The 22669-nt window shown below is 37.4% G+C and overlaps 1 protein-coding gene across 3 annotated transcripts in view; it reads left to right on the forward strand.

Moving 5' to 3' along the window:
• Positions 1-22669, forward strand: part of edil3a (EGF like and discoidin domains 3a) — a 130906-nt gene that overhangs the window by 65703 nt on the left and 42534 nt on the right. For all 3 annotated transcript variants that reach the window (XM_011479264.4, XM_011479262.4, XM_011479263.4), the window contains one exon: positions 10806-10987. In XM_011479264.4, coding sequence (XP_011477566.1) covers positions 10806-10987 — 182 coding nt within the window. The remainder of the gene's footprint in view (positions 1-10805; positions 10988-22669) is intronic.

Genomic DNA, 22669 nt, shown 5'->3' on the forward strand with positions numbered 1-22669 from the left:
CAGTCTTTTTTTTGTTATATGCAACCTGACATTGTAGCCGCTAGCAACAAACACAACTTTGATTTTGAGATTTGGATTCATATCAAAGCTCCTCATATTTTTGTGGCTGCCGATTCAGAAGCCAATGCCTAGGGAGATGCAGAGATGCAAAGAGGTTCTGAAAAAAAAACCCTAACCATAACTTGCTTTGCAAGAAGAACCGTCAGCTGTACTTTTTTTTTTCTCTGTCAGTTGGCAATGATTTTTTACTAAGCCAGCTCAAAGGGCAACATCAGTAGGTTTGTCAGTAGACTTAGGAGCAGTGAGTAGGTGATCTTTATGGTCTAAATTGACCGTCTTATAAAAACAAAAAAAACAAAAAAAGGCCGGACGATAATTCAAACTGAACAATCCAATGTTGAAGGTGTTTATAAAAAATATAACGCCTGACTCTGTACTTTCGCCTGAAAAAATATAATGCCTGAATCTGTACTACAACAGGGGTCACCAACACAGTGCCTGCAGGCACCAGGTTGCCCCCAAGGGTCACATACAGTCAGGACCATAAATATTTGGACAGAGACACATTCTTTTTAATTTTGTTTCTGTACATTACCACAGTGAATTTTAAATAAAACAACTCAGATGCCATTGAAGTGAAGACTTTCAGCTTTTATTCCATGGCTGGAAAAAAATAGAATCATTTCCATGGTCAAGAGGAACCCGTTCACATCAGCCAACCAAGTGAACAACACTCTCCAGGAGGTAGGGGTATCAATATCCAAGTCTACCACAAAAAGAAGACTGCATGAAAGTAGATACAGAGGGTACACTGCAAGATGCAAGCCACTCATAAGCTTCAAGAATAGGAAGGCTAGATTGGACTTTGCTAAAAAGCATCTAAAAAAGCCAGCACAGTTCTGGATAAACATTCTTTGGACCCATGAAAGCAAACTCAACCTCTACCAGAATGACGGCAAGTGAAAAAGTATGGAGAAGGCGTGGAGAAGCTCATGATCCAAAGCACACTACATCATCAGTAAAACACTGTGGAGGCAGTGTGATAGTCTGGGCGTTCAGTGTTTATTGATGACGTGACACAGGACAGAAGCAGCCGAATGAATTCTAAGGTGTTCAGAGACATACTGTCTGCACAGATCCAGGTGAATGCAACCAAACTGATTGGGCGGGGTTTTATAATACAGATGGACAACCACCCAAAACATACAGCCAAAGCAACTCAGGAGTTTATTAAAGCAAAAAAGTAGAATATTCTTGGCCAAGTCAGTCACCTGATCTTAACCCAATTGAGAATGAATTTCACTTGTTGAGGACTAAACTTGAGACAGAAAGGCCCACAAACAAACAGCAACTGAAAGCCGCTGCAGTAAAGGCCTGGCAGAGCACTCAGAAGGAGAAAACCCAGCATCTGGTGATGTCCACGACTTCAAGACTTCAGGCTGTCATTGCCAACAAAGGGGTTTTCAACCAAATATTAGTAATGACCATTTTGTTTTCAGGTATTTCATTTTTCCAATTACTTACGAGCCCATGAAATGAAGGGATTGTGTTTAAAAAATGCTTTAATTTTTCCGATTTGTATGCCATCATTTTGTTCAACCCATGGAATAAAAGCTGAACATCTGCACTTCAATGGCATCTGAGTTGTTTATTTAAATTCACTGTGGTAATGTACAGAAACTAAATTAGAAAAAATGCGTCTCTGTCCAAATATTTATGGTCCTGATTGAGGTGCTGGATGAATTTCTGAGTAAGGGGGGAGGAGATGTAGCTCAACAGCTGGTTCTAGCTGTTCCTGAATCGCGATAACTGTTGTTTGAGTTCCTGTATGGAGAAATGGCATCAGCTGACTCAGAAACGGACTCAGAAATGGACGGAAATCCGTTGTATGCTATATAAGCATATAGGCTATATAAAAATCCCCGCGAATACGGGGAACTTGGATGCTGGACAGGTGATGATTAAAATCATAAAATTGCAAAATGAGCTCTATCTCAAAGCCTACCAGGCTGCACCCAACTTTTGGTGCCTTCTTGACACAGATAATTACGGTGGTGTATGCACATCAGCTATGAAGGTTGCTAGCCTGTTTGGTTCAACCTTTGGTTCAACCTACCTCTTCATCAAAAACAAACTCACTGATGCACATCTGAAAGACTCAGAATTGCAGTATCAAGTTACACACCAGATTACAATAGACTGGTGAACAGCATGCAATGTCAGTCTTCCCACCCACGTCACACTAGATGTTGTCAGTGGAAACACTGCAGAGCCATGGCAAAGGTGAATTAAAATATTGAAGAAATGTTTCATATGTGTTATATAATATAAAAGTGTGTTCATGACATGTAGCAGTTATAATTTTGTTAAAAACACTGCAGATTTGGTCATTAGTCCAAAATATGACAAGATTTAAAAATATGTAAGTTGATTTTTCTTTAGCACTACATTATTGATGAACATGGTATAACAGTGAAAATGGGACAGTTTTCCTATGAAATGTAGGGATGTAAGTGATCATCTGAAAATGTAACAATTACTGAGATGAATAAACAGCTGAGTATTGAGATCTGTTTCTCGACTTGTTGTCATTGTTGATAATTAATGTGAGAAATAAATAAAGTGATGAATCTTTTCACATGAATGAGTATCAATAATCATTATTAATAATGTATAACTAAAGGCAAACTGATCATGTTTGTTGTTGAAACTGGTAGCCTTTCGAATGACTCAGTAACAATGAAGTAGCTCTCAGTTTCAAAAAGGTTGGTGACCCCTGGTGTACAAGATCTTAGCTGCTTGTAGGACATTCCATCATTTTGCAACAGTTGTTTTAAATGTAGCTTTAAGAAGAAGCTCAAGCTGAAAAAGATTGACAAAAAGAAAGTCTATGTACAGAATAGTACTGTACAACCTTTTACGGGCCCTCCAGGTGCCAGTGGTTAAAAAAAAAAAACCATCTGATAACTGTGCGCACGGATTGCTAAACTTTTTCAATAAATAAATATTCTGATAAACTTTAGTTTATCAGATTATTTATTTATTTATTTATTTTTTAACCACTGGGCACCTGGAGGGCTCAGTACCCTTTAGACATCTAACTGCTGAAATTTCCACAGTCAGGTCTACTCTAATCTAAAACAATTTATAGATTTCCAGCGTACAATGACTTCGTATTGGCTTCTTATTCTGCATCTGCAGTCACATTTCTGATTTCAGGATTAAAGGCAGGTGAAAATATTAAAGTAGGTGTTTTCAAAGTGGTTTCTACATGTCAGGTTTGGGACCTGATCTGTCTTGTAAATTCTAAAGTGAAAAAATGCATTTTTATTAAATGCAACAGTGCTATTTAGCAACATTTTGCACATAAAAGCAACATAAAAGATAGAAAAATGATTAGTTTGCGACAAACCAAAAAAATTGTAATAATATTATAGTCTGACCGATGTAACAAAACTAAACAATAACTATCAAATGTTCATTGTTCCTGATGACTGGATTGTAAATATGAAAAAAGGTAAAACAAGCTAAATGAAATAATTGATCACCACCCACAAATCTGTTGAAAGTTTCTAACTAATACACAAAAAAGTTGTTGGGCTATAAGGTTTTCAAGAAAAGTGCATACTATTTAGAATGTATGTATTTTTGCAATAATTTTTTGCCAAACAGTGAATGTAAATGTTTTCGTCTGTAGCAGCCAGGCTCTATCTCCTTTTTTACTCTACTGTTTAGGGATGTGAAATTATGCCATCGCTCTTTTAGGGGATAAGTTCCAGCTGAGTGTGTGTCTGCTTAAATGCCTCCCAATGAGTCATACTAATTCCCTGCTTTCAGAATCACTTTTATCCACTGATGAGCAGTTCAACATCAGGGCAGTGAAACTAAAAGCCTGATTGATGAAAAGTTTTACCATTTTCTTTTTTATTTCTCAAATATGCGTAAAAGGCATTTTGCTCCTAAGTTTTCATTCATTTGACACAATTTATTATGAAAGAGCAGGAAACACAATATCAGTGTTAGCTGCGATACCTAGTGTTGACGGGCTTAGAGGAGAGAAATTATGTTCTATTTATCTTTGTGAATTGTATTATATTGAGTGAGAAATTTTTTCTCGGAGGAAGAAACGCTCAGGAGCCAGAAACAGTCAAATAAATGCAAGAATTATGGAGTTTTATTATTAAAGGCTAGTGGAAGACTAGAGTAAAGCCACCTTAAAAAAGGAAAAGAAAAGCATTAAATCAATAATCAGTTAACCCACACTAAGCTATATAAAAATGAAATGATTCCTTTGCCACGTGGTTGATTCTCACATATCTTCTCTAGGAGACAGGAATGTTTTTGTGAACTTTCGACATTTGTTATATCCAAGTGAAGCAGCCAAATATTATTTATAATTTCCGTATTATATTTAGAATACATAATTGTATATGTTTAGTTTATCTGATTATAAACTGATTTAAAGTTATGTATTTTTTAGTCTACAGGGTTGACCTTTACATTCCTCGTTGAGATTATTGTTCTTTTCCTATTACATAATTATTTGTAATATGAAAGCACATATGTTGAAATAAGTGCAGCAACCATGATAGAAGCTGCTTTGAAAATTCTAAATTGTTGAGAGTACCAACTTCTTTCTTTCCTTTATTTAGGACTATAAATAGTGAATCATTTTCATTAAATGGAAATACTCCTGTTTTGTTCGGTGCAGAGGTAACAATAAAACAATACATTGATTGATATGCACTTAAACAACTTGGATTCATGTTTATAAACATGAGGCCTTGGGGAAACGATGTTTGATAAAATCTTTCACTTTATTGTTTACGTCTTTGCATGTCTCGAATTTAAATAGCCACTCATTACAGCTAAGGTTATACAGAAGATCCTTTCTACACACACAACACGTTGAACCTTGGTGTTGGTTTATAAATGGTGTCAGTCCACTCATTGAAGCGTAAGAACATGCTGTTCAAATGTGCTCAGCAAGAGTGTACAACAGAAGACTGAAGAAATGGTTCTTAATTTCCCATGCGATGGTAAGATGCCCACTGCAGAATAGATAGATCCATCCTTCTTTGTGTCCGTCCCAATGATTCTTGTCTTGGGTTCATTGGTTTTCACAATTTTGTTTACCTAAAAAGTGCTCTTTGGTGAAAACCCTATTGGACTTTGGTGAAGACTAGACAGACAAACTAGTCTGATCAAGGTGCTGAAGGTGCAATCATGAAAACACAGAGACATGCCTTGTCAGTAACGGAAAACGAGGTGTAACCAGCTGCAAGAAGTGAAAGGAGTGCTGGAGATCAGGCAGAGTGGTAGATCTTCAGGACCAGGGTGGGGCATCCCTGCTTAATGCAAGTGAAGCCAGTTGATTGAGTGAAAAGCAAAGTATTGATATAATACTCAACAAGTTTTCAACTACCAGTTAGCTGAGCTCCAATTTTCTACAGCACACTTAGTGAATTAAAAAAAAAAAAAAACAAGGAACAAAAAAATTGTTAGTGTCTCAGTCAAATAGCAGTTAATATACCAGTTTAAGCAAATTACAAAAGGACGGAAACATAGAAAACGTAAAACAAACATATAATTTAAATTGTGGGAAGAATATGACTCAACAGTGATGATTCAAAGAAAAGAAGAGTAGTCTGAAAATAAAGAGATCAGCTGGAAAAGTACAAGGCTGATGCCAAAAGGCTTGCAGATACAAGACTTTTTGACAAGCTATCACGTGTGAAAACACTCTTTACCCCTATATATCTGGTTTGTAGGCCAGGATACCATACATGCATTTTTTTCCCCAAAGAAAAGGTGTATTAGCAATGTATTTTAGCTAGAATATGTTATAAAGACTATAAAAGATAATAAGCTCTTTGATCAAACATAGCTAAAATGAAACACAGTTATTGTAATTATAAAACAAAAACAAAAAAAAACAGGTCATATGTAAAATATTGCAAAAGTAGAAGAACAGACTGTGTAGAATTGTGTGCCAAATAGTAGAGACTTGCATGCATGTGTACACTTTTATGCAGATGATACACCCGTCAAATTCAAAGTTTTGGTGTGTAAAGGAGAGTTCAGTTTTCTGATTGGGATTCTGTGAGGCAGATGCAACAGATGTCCAGACAGGAGGGAAGTCTGACAATCATAGTTTCAGATAAATACTTCTTACAACTTTTGAAGTAAGACAGTCAACCTATTTTTTCAAGTAATTGAAAAGCCATGTCAATTTATCAGGCTAATCATAGAAAAAGCATGCATGAGTAATACTTTTTTCCCCCCTCTTTATTCCATTGTGTTGTTAGTTATTTAATGATAAGAATTCGATTAGGCTTAATTCTGAATTGGATGAGGATGCAAATGTTTGCATGCAGCTGTGTTTCATTCGACATCACTTTTCACCTGCGGAACCTGCTGTTTCTTCTTGCTGTTGTTTTTTTTTTTTCTCATCCTCTCTTTCTGCTTCACACTCATTAGTAGCTGTGTATTGGCATTAATTTCAATGGAGCAGTAATTTGTTTAGGGTGTAGGTGGGGCTTATGGGTGATGGATTCAGCTGTCAGCGCACGGCAGCGCTGGTTTTGTCGATGTCTGCTGTCGCAGTGCTGATATATGCTCAGGGGCCAGCAGGGCAAGGCCCGAGGGCCGTCTGCCTCTGCTGCTCTGATGGACGACTGGCAGGTAGCTCGTTAGGGGCGGCCCATCATTGCTGTGAGGAGAAAAGGATTGTGGCTTTGAAGCGGCGTCTTGTCATAACATAACAACATGATGCAAGAGTACTGCCAAGCAGAAATGATATTAAGCTCCATTACTTGATCTATATGATGATGTTCTACTAAAGAAAGGTGCTGTTCAATTCTAATTTTATTGTGTTTTTCTGATTGCTCTTCCTTTTGTCTGTACTAGAGCTGTAGATAGATCCGATCTGTTTGTTGAAGAGCTGGTTAAACTACTCAGTCTATTCTGTTTTCAGTTCAATTTTATGAAATATTATTTTTGGTCATAACAATGATTTTGCATATAACTAGAGATGCAAATTGAACCAAAGAAATCAAAAAAATTGCTGCCTGAAAAATATATGAAAAAACAAGAATGTATATTTTTCCCCTTTAGAATTCTACCCCAAGCTTGTTTTTGGTATTAAAATTACAATCAGTCTTTTAAATCATCAAATATAAGACACCCCATATGCAGAAAAACGTCCGATTTAAACACAATGTGAACTTAATTTAGCTGCAAATAGTCATACAAATCTAAAGAAAAAATAAATTTTTGGTGTTTAACTTTTTTTTTTATTTCATTATGCAGTTTGTCAAAATACCTTGAATATGCAACATATAATATTTCAGGAGTGAGTTAAATGTAATTAAATTATTGTGTACTGTCTGATATTTGTGTGAGTTTATTTATAATTCTTACTTTTTTAGTAGAATTATGTGTGGTATTACAAATTATTAAAAAAAGAGATGTTAGCAGTAACAAAATTGAATCTTGCATTGACAAATATTTTGGAAAGAGTAAACATTTGGACATTTTAAACGAATGACAGTACTATAGAAGGACATTTAACTAAAAATTTCTAAAGAACTTGTTAAAAACAAACTCATGTCTAAAAGATTTCAATCTCTTTCCAAATCTGAGTGTCTTTAGAAATCCAGCAGGAGTCTGGTGAATCCACCCACACGTCAGTGCAAGCACTGAGTCACATGCAATGAAGAATAACAAAGCAAGAGTGTTTTACCATACTTGCATCAACAATATGAACTCATCTCTGTCAATACACACCGACACACCAACACCCAGAAACATTGTCTCTGCTCTCTTCCTGCCTATCCTCCATGGACCATCTTCAGACATTACTCAGTGTCTCAGTAGCCCGCTGGTTTAGCAGCTGGATATGTCGTGCAAGGGATTGTTTTATTATTCCACTCCTACTTTACTCTTTGCTTTCTTTGAGTGTGAAAATCTTTTCACAGCTCTCAGCCCTGTCAGTTTCATTATCTGTTGTTATGTGTGATTTTTTTTTTTCTCCCTGTGTGTTGGCGCCGAAATGCTTAGGTGATTGTTTAAATGGCGAAGGCGGCATCACTGCTTTTAGATGGCCAGCGCTTGAGGCGTCCCCTGAAGGCAGTTTGCATGGACACAGTTCAGCCACAGTTTACACTTCAGTCAGCATGAGCAAGCTGTGGCTCTGACTGAAGTCTGTGCCTGACATGTCCTCATTCTTCTGGTACTTTGAAGTTCCCTCTGCTGCCTCTGCTTCATGATTTTACACAGACCAACTGTCTTTAACCGCTTGTGACCAGACACAATGTGAGCTATAAAATGAGCTGATTAATCTTTACTTGTCCATGCAACAGTTTATGAGATAAATACATAAAAATACACAATAAATTTAAGAGGTATTAATGGTTAACTGCGTGTTTGTTTCATTTTTATATTTTGCTTAAAAATACTACATTAAGTTTTATTTATTAAACTCCCAGATGTTCCAGAATTGTAATCCCCTGTAATCCATTTTTATTGTAAAAAAATCAGCATAAGACAGATAAACTATGAATGCAACTATGAAAACTTTTATTTGTGGGAATATGCAGCAAATAACAAGCTGAGGCCGTCGTGGTGCAGAGGTAGAGCAGTAATCCTCTGAACAGAGGGTGGCAGGTTTGGTTCCCATCAATGTGTCAAAGTGTCCTTGGGCAAGACACTGAATCCCAGCCTCTGGGCATTGGGGGGGCCCCTGTAGGGGGGCCCTCTCTGTGCCTGGCTGGTGGGGTGGGCGGTCCCCTCCTCCTCCCCTCCCGGGCTGCCTGGGTCCGGATGCTGGGGGGGCTTCTGGCCTGGGGGGCTCTCCTCCCCTCTCCTGGTCTGGCTGGTCTGGCTGGGTAGGATCTGGCTCCCTTTATGAACACACGGTTCACGTCGGCAGCATGCATGTATCTCCACCCCCACGTGCACGTGCACACTCCACACTGCTCCCTGTCTGCTTCATCCCTCCTCCTTACCTACAGTGTATTGATGGACAGTTTTTTTTTCTCGCTCATCTTAGTGTCAGATTTTCACCTTTGATGTAACATTCGTCTTTCCAGCAGATCTGGTATAATTGTTACAGCTTAAATTAATAACTTAGTCAAATCAGTGCTTGTATCCCCCACCTTTTCACCTTTCTTCCTTTTACTCTCTTCCACCCTCCCCTCACATTCTTCCCCTCTCCCTCCCCACACACACTAAATGTAACAAATAAATAAAAAATAATACGAAAAAAAGGGGTTTATACAAATCTACACTCTAGTTTCTTGAAGCTATATAACCTCTTTTTGTGATAGTAAAACCTGTCCAACACAAAAAGCCTTCAGCTCTAATCTGTTTGCTCAGCTGTTGGACAGAACAAGTTAAAAAAAAAAAAAAAAAAAAAAAAAAAAAGACACTGAATCCCACATTGGTCCTGGTGGTTATAGGTTGGCACCAGTGTTAGGTAGTGGATCCAGAGTAAGTGTGTGTGAATGGTACTGTGACTTTATAGGGCTTTATCTTCTAAGAAGGTAGCAAAGCACTGTAAAAGTATATTTCATTTACCATTTAAGTTGAAAGTTTATTTAGTGTTGAGTTTTTAGCCTTTATAGATGTGTCACCTTTGCAATTTAAGATAAGAATACAAAGAAATTATCTATCTTATTTTTTTTTAGATTGATTGCCTTTACCTGTGATAATGTCCACATTAGCAACAGTCCAGACACAAGATCCACTTACAAATTCCCCACTTTTGTTGTCTCAGATTTATATTTTGAAAAATACGAATTTCCCTTTTACTGTAATTCCTTAAATTTTTGCCAGATATTTGCCTGATGTAAAGACTAATTAAACCTGCTGCACATCCTCATTAAAGCCTTTGGGAGGCTTTATTGCAGGAGCTCTGCAAGAAGAGAAGTGATGATGCAAGGTCTCTATGCCCATAACTGCAAGCCAGATTCTGTTTTATTCCAGATTACAAAGTCTGTGAAATTAATCTCCAATCAATTTTAAGTGAGCCAGTTCCATATTACAAGCAGAGGTGCACATGATGATGTGTTGGGTGGAGATAATTGTCTTACAGAGCCGAATAATTTGGAAGAACTTCGAGTTTTTAAACCAGACACACTACAGCTGTTTTAGATAACACTTTAATCACTTTAATCATCATTTTAAGGGCTTGTTTATACAGTCTGGTGTACCAGAGTTTCTCCACCATGAAGCTTTTGTCCAAATTTTCCAAGTTATTAGGAGCTTTTACAATTCCAATTGACTTAATGCATGCTGATGTCCAAAAGGCCTTTTGGCTACAAATGAGGCAGATTTTGTTCCCCAATAAATAAGATGGACGAATTAAAGTCTTGTTCAGACTTCAAAAATGTTTAAAAAAGAATGAGAAGATACGTTTTGTTGAGATCTTTGATTGGCAACATGTGAAACGATTTTCCTTCCTTGAAAATGAGCCAATTTTTGTTTTGTGATTCTAGTTACCACACAGTGAGGGGTAGAAATCAATGCTGACGTTACTCTGATGATGCTGAAGCAGAGAATGAAACCAAGAATCAGAATGAAGTACCTTTAGTTGCTATGATTAACATAACTTAACAGATTGGGATTTCCAGAGAGAACAAAGATATTAAGAAAAAAATGGTTTAGTGTGAAATGTAAAAATGACTTACTCTTAAGATGAAATAATTGGTACCTTTACGAATCTACTATACATGCTGTCCATTAAAGGATGTATGCTTTTTCAGAGTGCTGCTAAGGGTTTGTGTCTCTATGTTTCTCTCCAGAATGCTCTGGACCACTGGGCATGGAGGGTGGTATTATCTCCAACCAACAGATAACAGCTTCTTCCACCCACCGCGCCCTCTTTGGCTTGCAGAAGTGGTACCCATACTTTGCACGGCTCAACAAGAAGGGCCTGGTCAATGCCTGGACTGCTGCCGAAAATGACAGATGGCCGTGGATCCAGGTAAAGCACAGTAACAGGATGGCCGTCACACAGAGTGGAGCCGGGGCCAAGCAGAACTAAATTAAGATGCAGGTGCTGTCTTAATCACAGAAGGCTCCTATGTTTATCTTTTGCTCTTACAATTTTATTATAAAACCTTTCTACTAAAAACAAGAAATAATCTTTTAAAGGAATCCTAGGAAACTAAATAAAATAATTTTCAAACATGCAAACATTTTCAAAAGCAGTAAAATGAAGGTGCAAGATCAAGATGATGTAAATATGAAAAAAGTTTTAAAATGCCACTTTGATTAAGCTGTAATTGTGTGTATTGTTGCACCCTTGTATGATATAGTGTTTATAGTCCATCAATAATGTTTTTTTCATTTACTCTGAGTTCTCACTATGTATAGTTGTGATCAACGTCCCTCAAATGAACAGCTTTAAGTAGAGATACACAGAAAGGTTATAGTTCAGTTATAGTAATCAAAAAAATATTTCAAAAACTTTCATTTTGGATAAACATCATAAAGAGCTGCTATGACAAGGCATGGTGAACCATTCTAAGCAACAATCGTTTTTGCGCAATCACCGCAAGTAATTGAGTGATCCCCACTAAGAAGCTTATTCTCTTTATCAGGGTTCTTAATTTCTTTGAGTCTCTGACTCTGACATTGATGCGCTCAAAGATTTCAATTATAAAAAGATTTGACTCTGCACTCTCCACCATGCGCATATAAGAACATGGCAACTGATGGTTGGGAATGTTAAAAGACACATTTGTAATGACTCGCGTACTACGTCAAAGAACCACCAGTTAGCATGTGTTTGTTTTGGTGATATTTTTCAAAATAAGTGTAATTAAGGACAGATCATTATTGAGCTTTTAAGAAAACCTGCTGAGTTTAATTTTATACTCACCTGTTATTGTACTAGTAATGTCTATGTCCATATTTCAGCTGTTTTTACACCAGTGTCTATAACTGCAAACAGGTCTTTTACAATGAACAACCATATAATTGAAAATCAGACTGGTGAGTCTGTTTTTGCGTCAGTAAAGCTCTTATGCATGAAACTCCACTGTTTCTAAGGCTCTGCTCACCTCCATGCTGAGCCATTAAGCCATGCTTGTATTCTAAGAGCGACACAAACAGATCGATAAAATGGATTACCTGCACATCACATCCCTTGATTCTGTCATCGCACTCCTGCCCTGACCCAGTTACTTTTAATTTCAACTGTAACTGGATTGTAGCCCTTGAACAACCTGTGCTGTAGGATTTCACTTTACAAGAAAACGCTCTAAATGACTGTAATGAGTCTTCTGTTTCTTCTTGTCCCTGACTTAAAATGATCCTGTACCTGATTTCACTTTATTTTGCTGAAAACAGTCAACATTTGTCTTCAAATACAACCCTTTCTCAAAAATTTTATTTAGTATTGATCACATTGTCACACACAGCACATACACACACAGCTTGGCCAAAAACAAACCACCCAAAAAAAAAAAAAGGTCACACACTAACTTTTGTTGGGCTGTGTTGTTTTAAGAAGCTTCTGCAATGTCCCAAGATTTATTTTCATCCTGTGTTGCATTAATTTTTCACCAAGATGCACTGTTGATGGTCTGAGCATTGCTCAAAGCCTTCTCCAGCTCATCCGTGAGATTCTTAATGGGGCTAAAGTCTGGACTCTGTAGAGATCAATCCATATATGAAAATGATGTCTCATGCTACCTGTACCACTTTCTCACAAATTAAGCCCAATCTATGCTGGCATTGAAATATGCCTGTACCATCAGTGAAGGCAAAAATCCATTGATAGAATAGCCTGGTCATTCAGTATATTTAGATAGTCAGCTGACCTTATTCTTTGAACACATACTGTTGCAGAACCTAGACCTGACCAACTGCAGGAACTCTAGATCATAGCACAGCCCCCACAGGCTTGTACAGTTAGCACGGGGCATGATTAGTGCATCAATTCAGCTGCTTTTATCTACCCAGATGCACTCATCCATCTGGAACATTGTAAATCTGGGCTCATCGCACCACATGACATCCTTCTATTGCTCCAGACTCCAATCTTTGTTTGCAGACAATGGGTCCTCACTATCCTTTCAGATTTTAATAATGCCTTGGACATTTCTTAGCCCAATTTTAGAAGCCTCTGGAATTTCCTTAGATGCTTTCTCTGCTACCTGCATGCCAATAATTTGACCCATGTCAAGTAGGGCAATATCTTTTCCAAAAGCACAGGATGTGTTTTTCAACATGGTTGTTAAGAAAACTGTTAACGTTAAAAAACTATTTGTTTAGTTGGGTCCTAATGGCGTCTTTTTTATGGCCAGGCAGTCTATTTTTCCTTCAAAAGTTATCCATAATACTATACTTTTTGGTTCTTATTAATTCTTATTTCTTTTTTTTTCCTGTAAGTTTACTTATATCTATTATTTGAACTATATATTCACCTCTGTAATGATGTACGGCGAGCTTTGAAGCATACCGCTGTCAGATGTATGATACACAGACAGTAAGCCATAAAAGGGGTGTAATAGATCAACATGCCACACTGTGACAGATCGATCTGGAAGGGAGACAGCGTATAGCAGCAAGATAATAGTAAGATGGGGCAAAAATGGATTTGAAGAATGAGTGAGAAAAATGAGAAGGAGAGAAGGAGCATGGCACGTGGAGAGAGTGTGAGAAAAACGGTACGTAAAACATTCAAGCAGTGTGCTTGGCTTTAATGACACCACGCGGGATGTTGCGTGGGATGCTGCAGGCATTGTGTGTTTCTACAGAGAGGCCTGGATAATTAGGACATAAGCACAGAAGTGTACAGTCAATATTTTGGGATTGAGTTTGCGATCTGTGGCGTTCCTTTGTAGGATAGAATGATGCGGTGGAACTACATGTCTGTCATACTAAACATGTTGATCTTGACGGATGACAACCCTATCTGGGTTGAGATCTCTCTGTACAGCCTCCTGTGTTTCAGCAGGCTCGTCTTACACTTTGGAATGTCTCGGGCCAAATCTGACTTGTCTTTTCCAGCATCCTAACAAATACATCAGGAAAAAAAAAAAAAAGCTAAATAAAGGCCAAGACTCTTTGAATAATGCATCTAGAGTTTTAGACAAGCATACAATCACTGAATATGACTGCGTTTTTGATGTGTGTGTGTGGACAAAAGCTTTCTGCAGCTCACACACCTGTGAACAACCAGCTTTCCACACCCTCACTACATCTGGCTCACACATTAAATTGCATTTGAGTACTCGTGGGAAATATGCTGCCCGGCTGGCCAATATCAACAAGATGTAGCCTCAGACAGTTGTGCTGGAAAAACAAATAATATGATCAATTGTGAAGGCTTAAAACACTTGTTACATATGCCTTATAATTTGCATATTTTTCCCATTAAACATACACATTTGATGCTATATAGGTAGAAAATAGAACTCCATAACTGGGGTCATGGTTGATATTAGTAGGGCTGTATTACTTTATTCTAATAGTTACAATTTTGGATTTTTGGCCAAAAAGGAAAAACATGTTATAGGGAAGGCTGGTTTATTTATTAACCTGAGAACAAAAGTACCCCTACTTAATTAGAATCAAAAAAGAAAATTAAGAACATATGCAGAAGAGGTGGACATTTACCAACACATTTATTCTGCAGGTACTTTATTTGGCTTCCCATCTTAGAGGTCATAAAATAGATCTTCTGTTTGAATTTGGATAACATTTATTTGATTTTAACGAGAAAAATATACCATGAGGGGATCATTGGTTACCTTGGGCAGAGCTGTTTCTGTGCTATAGGCTCTAAATCGTGGCTGCCAACGCTTTTTTGGCATTTGAGCTACTTTTGAAATGACCAAGATATATGTAATCATAATTTGACATTTTCATATTTATTTACTTTTGGATTGGATTGGGAATTGTTTATTTTAAGATACCAAAACAAAATGAAACTAAAATTAAAGCCGCAAGCGGCGTTGTATGGCCCGCAGACGCAACCCGCCTTCCACGCCCAACTCTACGCACCACCGCCCTCACCGCCCACTTTTGATAATGGCTAGTCAAAACTGCATATGCTAATTATGCTAACTATGCTAGCTATGCTAATGTGGCTAAAAGTGCTAGCATAGCGATCAGCATCATCAACTGACTCAGAAAAACACATTACCTAAAATGCTAATTATGCTAACTATGCTAGCTATGCTAATGAGGCTAAAAGTGCTAGCATTGCAATCAACATCATCAACTGACTCAGAAAAACACATTACCTAAAATGCTAATTATGCTAACTATGCTAGTTATGCTAACATAGCTAAAAGTGCTAGCTTAGCGATCAACATCATTAACTGACTCAGAAAAACACATTACTTAAAATGCTTATTATGCTAACTATGCTAGCTATGCTAATGTGGCTAAAAGTGCTAGCATTGCGATCAGCATCATCAATTGACTCAGAAAAACACATTACCTAAAATGCTAATTATGCTAACTATGCTAGCTATGCTAATGTGGCTAAAAGTACTAGCATTGCGATCAGCATCATCAACTCACTCGGAAAAACACATTACCTAAAATGCTATTTATGCTCACTATGCTAGCTATGCTAATGTGGCTAAAAGTGCTAGCATAGCGATCAGCATCATCAACTGATTCAGAAAAACACATTCCTCCATTGGTGAGAGCTGTAAGCCATAAGTTGATAAAAACCCCACTTTTTCCAAAATGGCGGCTATTCTGTTGATTTTATCTCCATAGCAACCATTTTATGTTTTGGTCACCTTGAGAAGACGAACAGATTGACTTCAGTTTCGGACAAATCGGTAAAAGTAAACTTTTAGTTGTCCTTAGCAACAGTGGTTTTATGCTAACCACGCCCACATTCCTTATATGTCCATATCCAGTGTTTTTCAATGTATTCAGTTTCAGGCATGAATGCATGCATTCAATTTTCACTGTATTGTATTGAAAGGCATGGGAGTTATAACAGTGCGCCACTTTGCTAGCTTGCCACATGCACGCCGTTCAAAATCTACAACTTCTAATTCCAACATTTTTTCCACAGTAGTTTGCCATTGATGCCCAAAAAGTTTCGAGACGATCGATAAAAATTCCAACGACAAGTTTACGTTTGAATCCAGTGGCAAAGGTGTTTTTTATAGAAAATTCAAGATGGCCGCCTTTTCCCGAGGTCAAAGGTCGACGAAACTCCAGAGGTAATTGTAGACTTATGCTACGGACATGCGAGTCAAATTTCGTGAAAATCGCTCAAAAAAAGTTCCTTTTTCCATATTGTGTAAAAACGCGATAATCTCAAAATGGCAGATTTTGGCACAAAATGGCCGCCAAACCGTAGGTCGTGTAGCCATCACGTAATGATTTCAAAACTTTGTTTGGATATACCCGACAAAGTTATCTGGGTTTCGCTAGCCGATTCATAAAAAAAAAATCCGAATTTTTTTTTTTAGCCGAGTCAGCACTTTTTTTTGCGATCGTTTTTTGTTTACCACGGCCACATTCCTTTATCGATTTTGTCGTATGTGACATCGATTTGTTCAGTGTGGTTCAAGGAATCGCATATTTCATTTTCAGGCTATTCCGATAAAATATGTGCGAGCTAGCTAAAATGGCGACGGTTGCGAATTCGCCACGCGCACGCGTTTCAAATTCTACAACTTCTAATTCCAACATTTTGTCCACAGTAGCTTGCCATTGATGCCCGAGAAGTTTCAAAAAGATCGAAAAAAATCCCTAGGACGAGTTTTCGTTTGTATCCGTTACTAAAGGTGCTTTTTTATGAAAATTCAAGATGGCCGCCCCTTGCCAAGGTCAAAGGTCAACGAAACTTCTTTGGTAGTTGTAGAATCGTGCTAGTGGCATGTGTGTGAAATTTCATGAAAATCGCTCAAACAAAATTCTCGTTTTCCCATATTGTGAAAAAACACGAAAATCGCCATTTCTCTGAGTTCGCCACAAAATGGCCGCCAAGCCGTAGGTCGTGTGGCCATCCCATAATGATTTCAAAACTTCTTTAGGATATCTCCAACACCCGTGTTTTGGTTTCGTAACTGTATCTTGAAAAAAAAAAAATCGGCTCCATTTGAGATTTCGGCCCCATTCATTTTTTTTACGGTTTTGCCGACTGTGAGGTCATCGGGTTTGGGGGGGGGCGTTCACTTCGCCGAAAATTCATTTTGAATTTATCCTAGGTGTGTGCCAATTTTGGTGAGTTTTCGAGTATGTGGCGGGGTTCAAATTTGAGCTCAAAGACGCAGTAAGAAAGAAGAAACGTAATAAAAATGAAACAAAGCAGAAACAATATAGAAGTTTTTGCAGTCAGGTGGCCTATGTATTTCAATGCGGCCTGTCTTTTACTATAGGCTGGGCAGGTCTTTTTGGCTTGAAACCCTTCTTTTGAGGGCTTTTTGGGGCTTTTTCGTGTTATTATCGTCATTTTTGCGATTACAAATTTGACGTTTTTGCGTTGGTGTTGTGCGTGTGTGTGTGTATTTTTGTTGCGTTACACAATTGTTGTGTCGTTTTGTGCTTTGGGCGACTTTTGACCCCATTTTTTGGCGTTTTGACGCGTTTTTTTGATGTTTTGGACTTTTTGAGTGTTCGACCCTCGTACCAGTTACAATATGGTCCTTGCACTCTGTGAGTGCTGCGGGCCATAATAAACAAACAGCAGAAAGGTACATCTATACACACATATATCAAGCTATATATAGGATTATTAGTCTGGACTTTATTTGGAAAATACATATACATATGCATAAATTCACATACAATTGTAAAAAATTCAGTTGTTACTCTTAGACATCCTTAAATACAAAGACTTACTATGAATAGCAGATTTTAAAGTGAATCAGACAATTATACTGAATTATATTGAGAAATGTATCTGAATGTATAAGATTGCAACATGACAAAAACTTTGTCAGTCATTTTTTTTCCTTCAGTAGCTTGTTGAATTGAACTCATGTGTTTGTAGTTGTCATGTCAACGATGCCACAGTACATAGTGCCGACTACAGAAATGTTCTGTGCGTGTTCTGTTCAAGGTTCTTTTTGAATGGCTGACCTCGGGCTGGTCAACTAAAATATAAGGCAACATTACCGGTGAATTCGGGTTAGAAGTCTGATGCAGAACACAATTGTTATTCTTAAACTTTTCTGATGTTTAGGAGGAAGAAAAACTCAGTGGCACTCAGTTTAATGGGAACACACATGTGCTGTGACTTTAGTATCAAAGGTTGTTTGATTGGCCGATCTGCATGTCAATCAGGTGACATACTTTACTTCAAGGCAAGGATTATAATTGCCTTATGTATTTTTGGGGGTATTTTTTTTAATTCTGTTTTTTTATTTTGGATGGCCTGCGATCTACTTACACATCCTTCTATATATAAATATTGAATGGAACTTACAGAAAACACATACAGTTGATCTGCAACCGTTTTCACAAGAGCTTTGAACATAAAAGTACACAGACCAGTTTGTATCTGAGAATTACAGATCAAGTACAGTTTTTTATGCTTCCTTGCATCTTCCATGACCATTGAAGAAAATCTGTACATAATAATGGTAGAAAAGTGGATTGGAGAGGTGAAATCCAACTGATGGCCATAGACATTTGTGTCATAGTCACTTTGAAAAACTACATTGCATTAGACAGTTAATCTATTATAGATTTTGTGAGATTCTCTTAGAACATTTCTTTCAAATCGAATTGTCTCATCAATGCAGACACCTGAGGACTACCCATTGTGAAGTCATTTCCAAACTTCACTCGTCACCGAGGATTTTACTGCTGGTTGTATATAAATTATTTTGATTTTTAAATAAAGTATGAGGGGTGTCTCTTCATAAATGTGGAATGAAAACAGTTTTTTTTTTCACAGTACAAGAAATAACTTGATCTCATGATCTACTGTCATGCAACACAAGTTATTTACTGCACAGCCACAAAACTAGATTTTTGTATATCTCATAGCTGTGGCTACAGACTGTAATTAAATTTTATATCGATCTTAGTGCTGACAAATTTCTTGATGAATCGATTATCCATTCTGTTAGTGAAATGTTGAGAAACAGTGAAAAATGGCCACAATAATTCCTAAGAGGCCAGCTGTCATATATTGACTAAGACCTTCTGCTATAATTATTATCTATAAATCATTTTTCTTTTGACAACCATTTAAGGGCCTTAGTCTCTAAATGCAGATAAAATGTAAATAAATCAAGGGAGAACACTTACAAATAGATCTGGCTTAAATAGAACTGGCATAGCAAAGCTCTTCTTGTGGTGATGCTGGGATTTGAAAACATTCAAAGTTACATTTATTTCTTACCAGTCTTCTCTTGATATCCTTGTTCTTACCATTTGCTTCTGGTAGGAGGTTGTCTCCAGTGTTCGGCACCAGAGCCATCAATGTGTGAATGTGTGTGTGAATGAATGAATAGGACGGTGACTGTAAAGCGCTTTGGGCCTTCAAGGAAGGTAAAATAATGAAAATAAAACCACAACAAGATGTACCGGTAAGTCATTCTATAATTCTTGTAGTGATGCACTTATTAACACTTCACATGTTTAGTGTTTCTGCGACAGACTTGTTGCTTGTTGTTTGTTCTTGTGCTTGTACCGTTGACTATACTGGACTGAGTGAGTATGACGTCACCATGAAAAATGGCTTGTACCTGGCGTCATCAAAATGAAATTGATTACATCATCACTTTTTGGCTATATGAATGCCACCATGTTGGAACCACACTGTGTCAGTAAGCAGTGAGTGGTCCAAGTCGGTCTGAGTCGATTTTTGTGTGGCAGCCACTTATATTGAGACACCTGATTGGTCTGTTCATAATTCGAATGACTTGCAATAAAGAAATTACAGTGATCCCTTGCTATAACACGGTTTACTTTTCACGGTTTCGCTACTTCACGGATTTGCATCGTGCATTGTGTTCTGCATTCTGATTGGCTAAAAAGTCACTAAGCTTCTTCTCTACCTGTGCGTCAATAACGTTGCAGTTTAATATGTACACGTACGTAAAACAGCTTGCCAAATTTACATTATGTACGTGCAAATTCTCTTGATGTTGGCATGTCGGTGTATAAGGATGTTTTTGATGTTTTTGGGAAGAAGAAAAAAGAGCGACACCAACTATGATCACTATGTTCTTCTTCCCCCGAACAAACACACCTGCAGCTGCACCGCGGGCTGCAAAAGAAGAAAACACTGCAGAGTAAAGTCAGGATGCAGCGGCTTAGTCTGGACTTAGAGCAGTTAAATACACCTATTTGTCCCACTGTACTTTTTTTAATCATTATTTTATAATGACAATTCTTTGGGTCTTGGTGGGCGGGGCTAATCTCCGCGATTTGAAGCCTTCTGTTCACATTGATGATTAAAATTATTATTTGACAGTACAGAACAGAAGTTATTTGTAGAAAAAAACGTTTCTAAGGTACTTTTATTGGTGAAACAAATGCTTGAGCCTGTAAAATGGTTTGTTCTGTCTTTTCAATGTATAATAGAGTATTTAAATGTATAATAATTGTTAAAAGATATAGAGGTTTCTACTTCACGGTTTTTGCCTATCACGGGTTCTTTCTGGAACGTAACCCCCGCGAAAAACAAGGGTTTACTGTATATCATAAAAAAAAGGAGTAGCAAGTAGGGGTGTGACGATAACCGCAAGACGGTCATCACCGCACGTTTTTGTTGTTTTGTTTTTAGAAAGGTTTTTTTTTATGTTCTGCATATGCTGCGTGATGGAACTATAATAAACACATTAAACACATTCATCTTTGCTGATAATTTACTTTTTCTGCTAGTGCTGTGTTCAGACTTCAAGGTCTTTTTTTTTTAAACCTGTTTTTTCCAACAGCTGAGCAAGCAGATCAGAGCTGAGTGCCTTTTGTATTGGACAGATTTTGGACATCATGTTCATGCTCTTCCATCTGTCTAAAATGTAGTGATTCAAATGATTAGGCAAATTGGCTTGACAATGCAGGTGTCACAATGTTTTTGGGGTTATTTAACAGGTTAACTCCTGGAAAGTTTTTAGTTAATTGCACTTTTATGAACACACGTTCTTTTTTTTTTGTTCATTTGTCTGTTTTTAACTCATAAATACACTAACTATAGAACACTTTATCTTAGTTGCCCTAGGTTGATTGTGGATAATAGAAATTGCAGTTTCCAGCTGTTTCAAAATCAACAACCTCAACAAAAAATACACAGACAAGTTTACCAGATCATAACACCAGTTTTGACAAAGAACAGTTTCCCACCGGTTAGTGTAAACACTGCTGCTTAGCGTTTTCCAAACAGAGAAGTTTGCTGTTAAAACAAGAGCTAATCTATGTGTTGACCAGTCTTCAGGTGAGTGTTGCTCCCAGTGTAGTTTGGTCTGGACTGGCTCATGAGTAAACACAAAGCAGCAAGGAAATGAATGAAGTAATCAATATATCATAGTCGGAGAGCTAGCAGGACTAGAAGTGTTGTTCCAGGATAGCAATTTAAAAGAAAAACAAACCAAATGGAGCTGTCAACCTTGTCTACATTTTCTAGAGTAAGCCTGCCCCCCTTGACATGATCCTTTTCTCTGCACTCTCTATCTCTAGCTTACAGCCCCTCACAACCCCAAGCTAACATTAGCTGTGCAAGAAAAATGGTGAACAATTTTGGAGCTCTCTGGCCGTTCTTCGACACACCTCCAAACTTTTTCCAACGCCTTTTTTTTGCAACACTTTGAATAAAGACATACATAGCATAATTGAATAAAGTCATACATAGCATTATATCATGCCATTATGATCTTTATATATATATATATATATATATATATATATATATATATATATATATATATATATATAAATGCCACAAGAACATGTTAAAAACGCAAAACGTGATTTTTATCAGATTTGGTCTTTAATACAAAATCTGAATTTGCATTTTGCAAAGACCATTTTTACTAATAAGACTTAAAACTGGATATGTCCTCTACTTGCCTCAATCCTCAGTTATCTGTTTTTTGCAAATTAGTGTGATGACTAATAAACCAAAAGTTTGCTTCTGCGTAATCCCAGCGTAGGAGCCTGGCTCTGTGAAATAGACCAGGATGATCACTGCTTTCTGAACTCCTGCTGCACTTGCTTTTCTGTGATACCTTTGGACTGAAGCTGCCAAGTAATTATTTGAGTCCGTTAACAGCTGCTAACTCACAACCTACAACAACCCCCCAACTGTGTTCTGAGGTAAAAACTGAAAATTTATTTTGGTAACATAATGAAAGCCATGTAAACATGAAAGCATTGGGTTAGTTGCATTTGGAGGCTGATTGATCTCATCAGCAGAGGACCCAAAAAGAGGATGCCGTTGTTGCTTTTTTTGAGTAATCTCTAGTGTTTTGTTATGTTGTATTTGTAAGAGTTTCATCAGATTACTCTGACAGGGAACAATATTTCTCTGCATTTACTTCTTTTTTTTTTAAATGGAAGAATTTATGTTCCATACATACAGGCAGCAGTAAGTCTGCTATGGTCATTATTTGTAGGCTGGCACAGACTTAAGTGACAACCAGCACCAGTTTAGCAACACGGCTAATAATGACATTTTCTCATCTTTTTATCCAACGCATTCAATAGTGTCTAAAATGTGTGTACAGTA

Source organism: Oryzias latipes, chromosome 9 (genome assembly GCF_053564925.1).
Source record: "Oryzias latipes strain Hd-rR chromosome 9, Olatipes_Hd-rR_3.1".
In the NCBI taxonomy this organism is placed as follows: Eukaryota; Metazoa; Chordata; class Actinopteri; order Beloniformes; family Adrianichthyidae; genus Oryzias; species Oryzias latipes.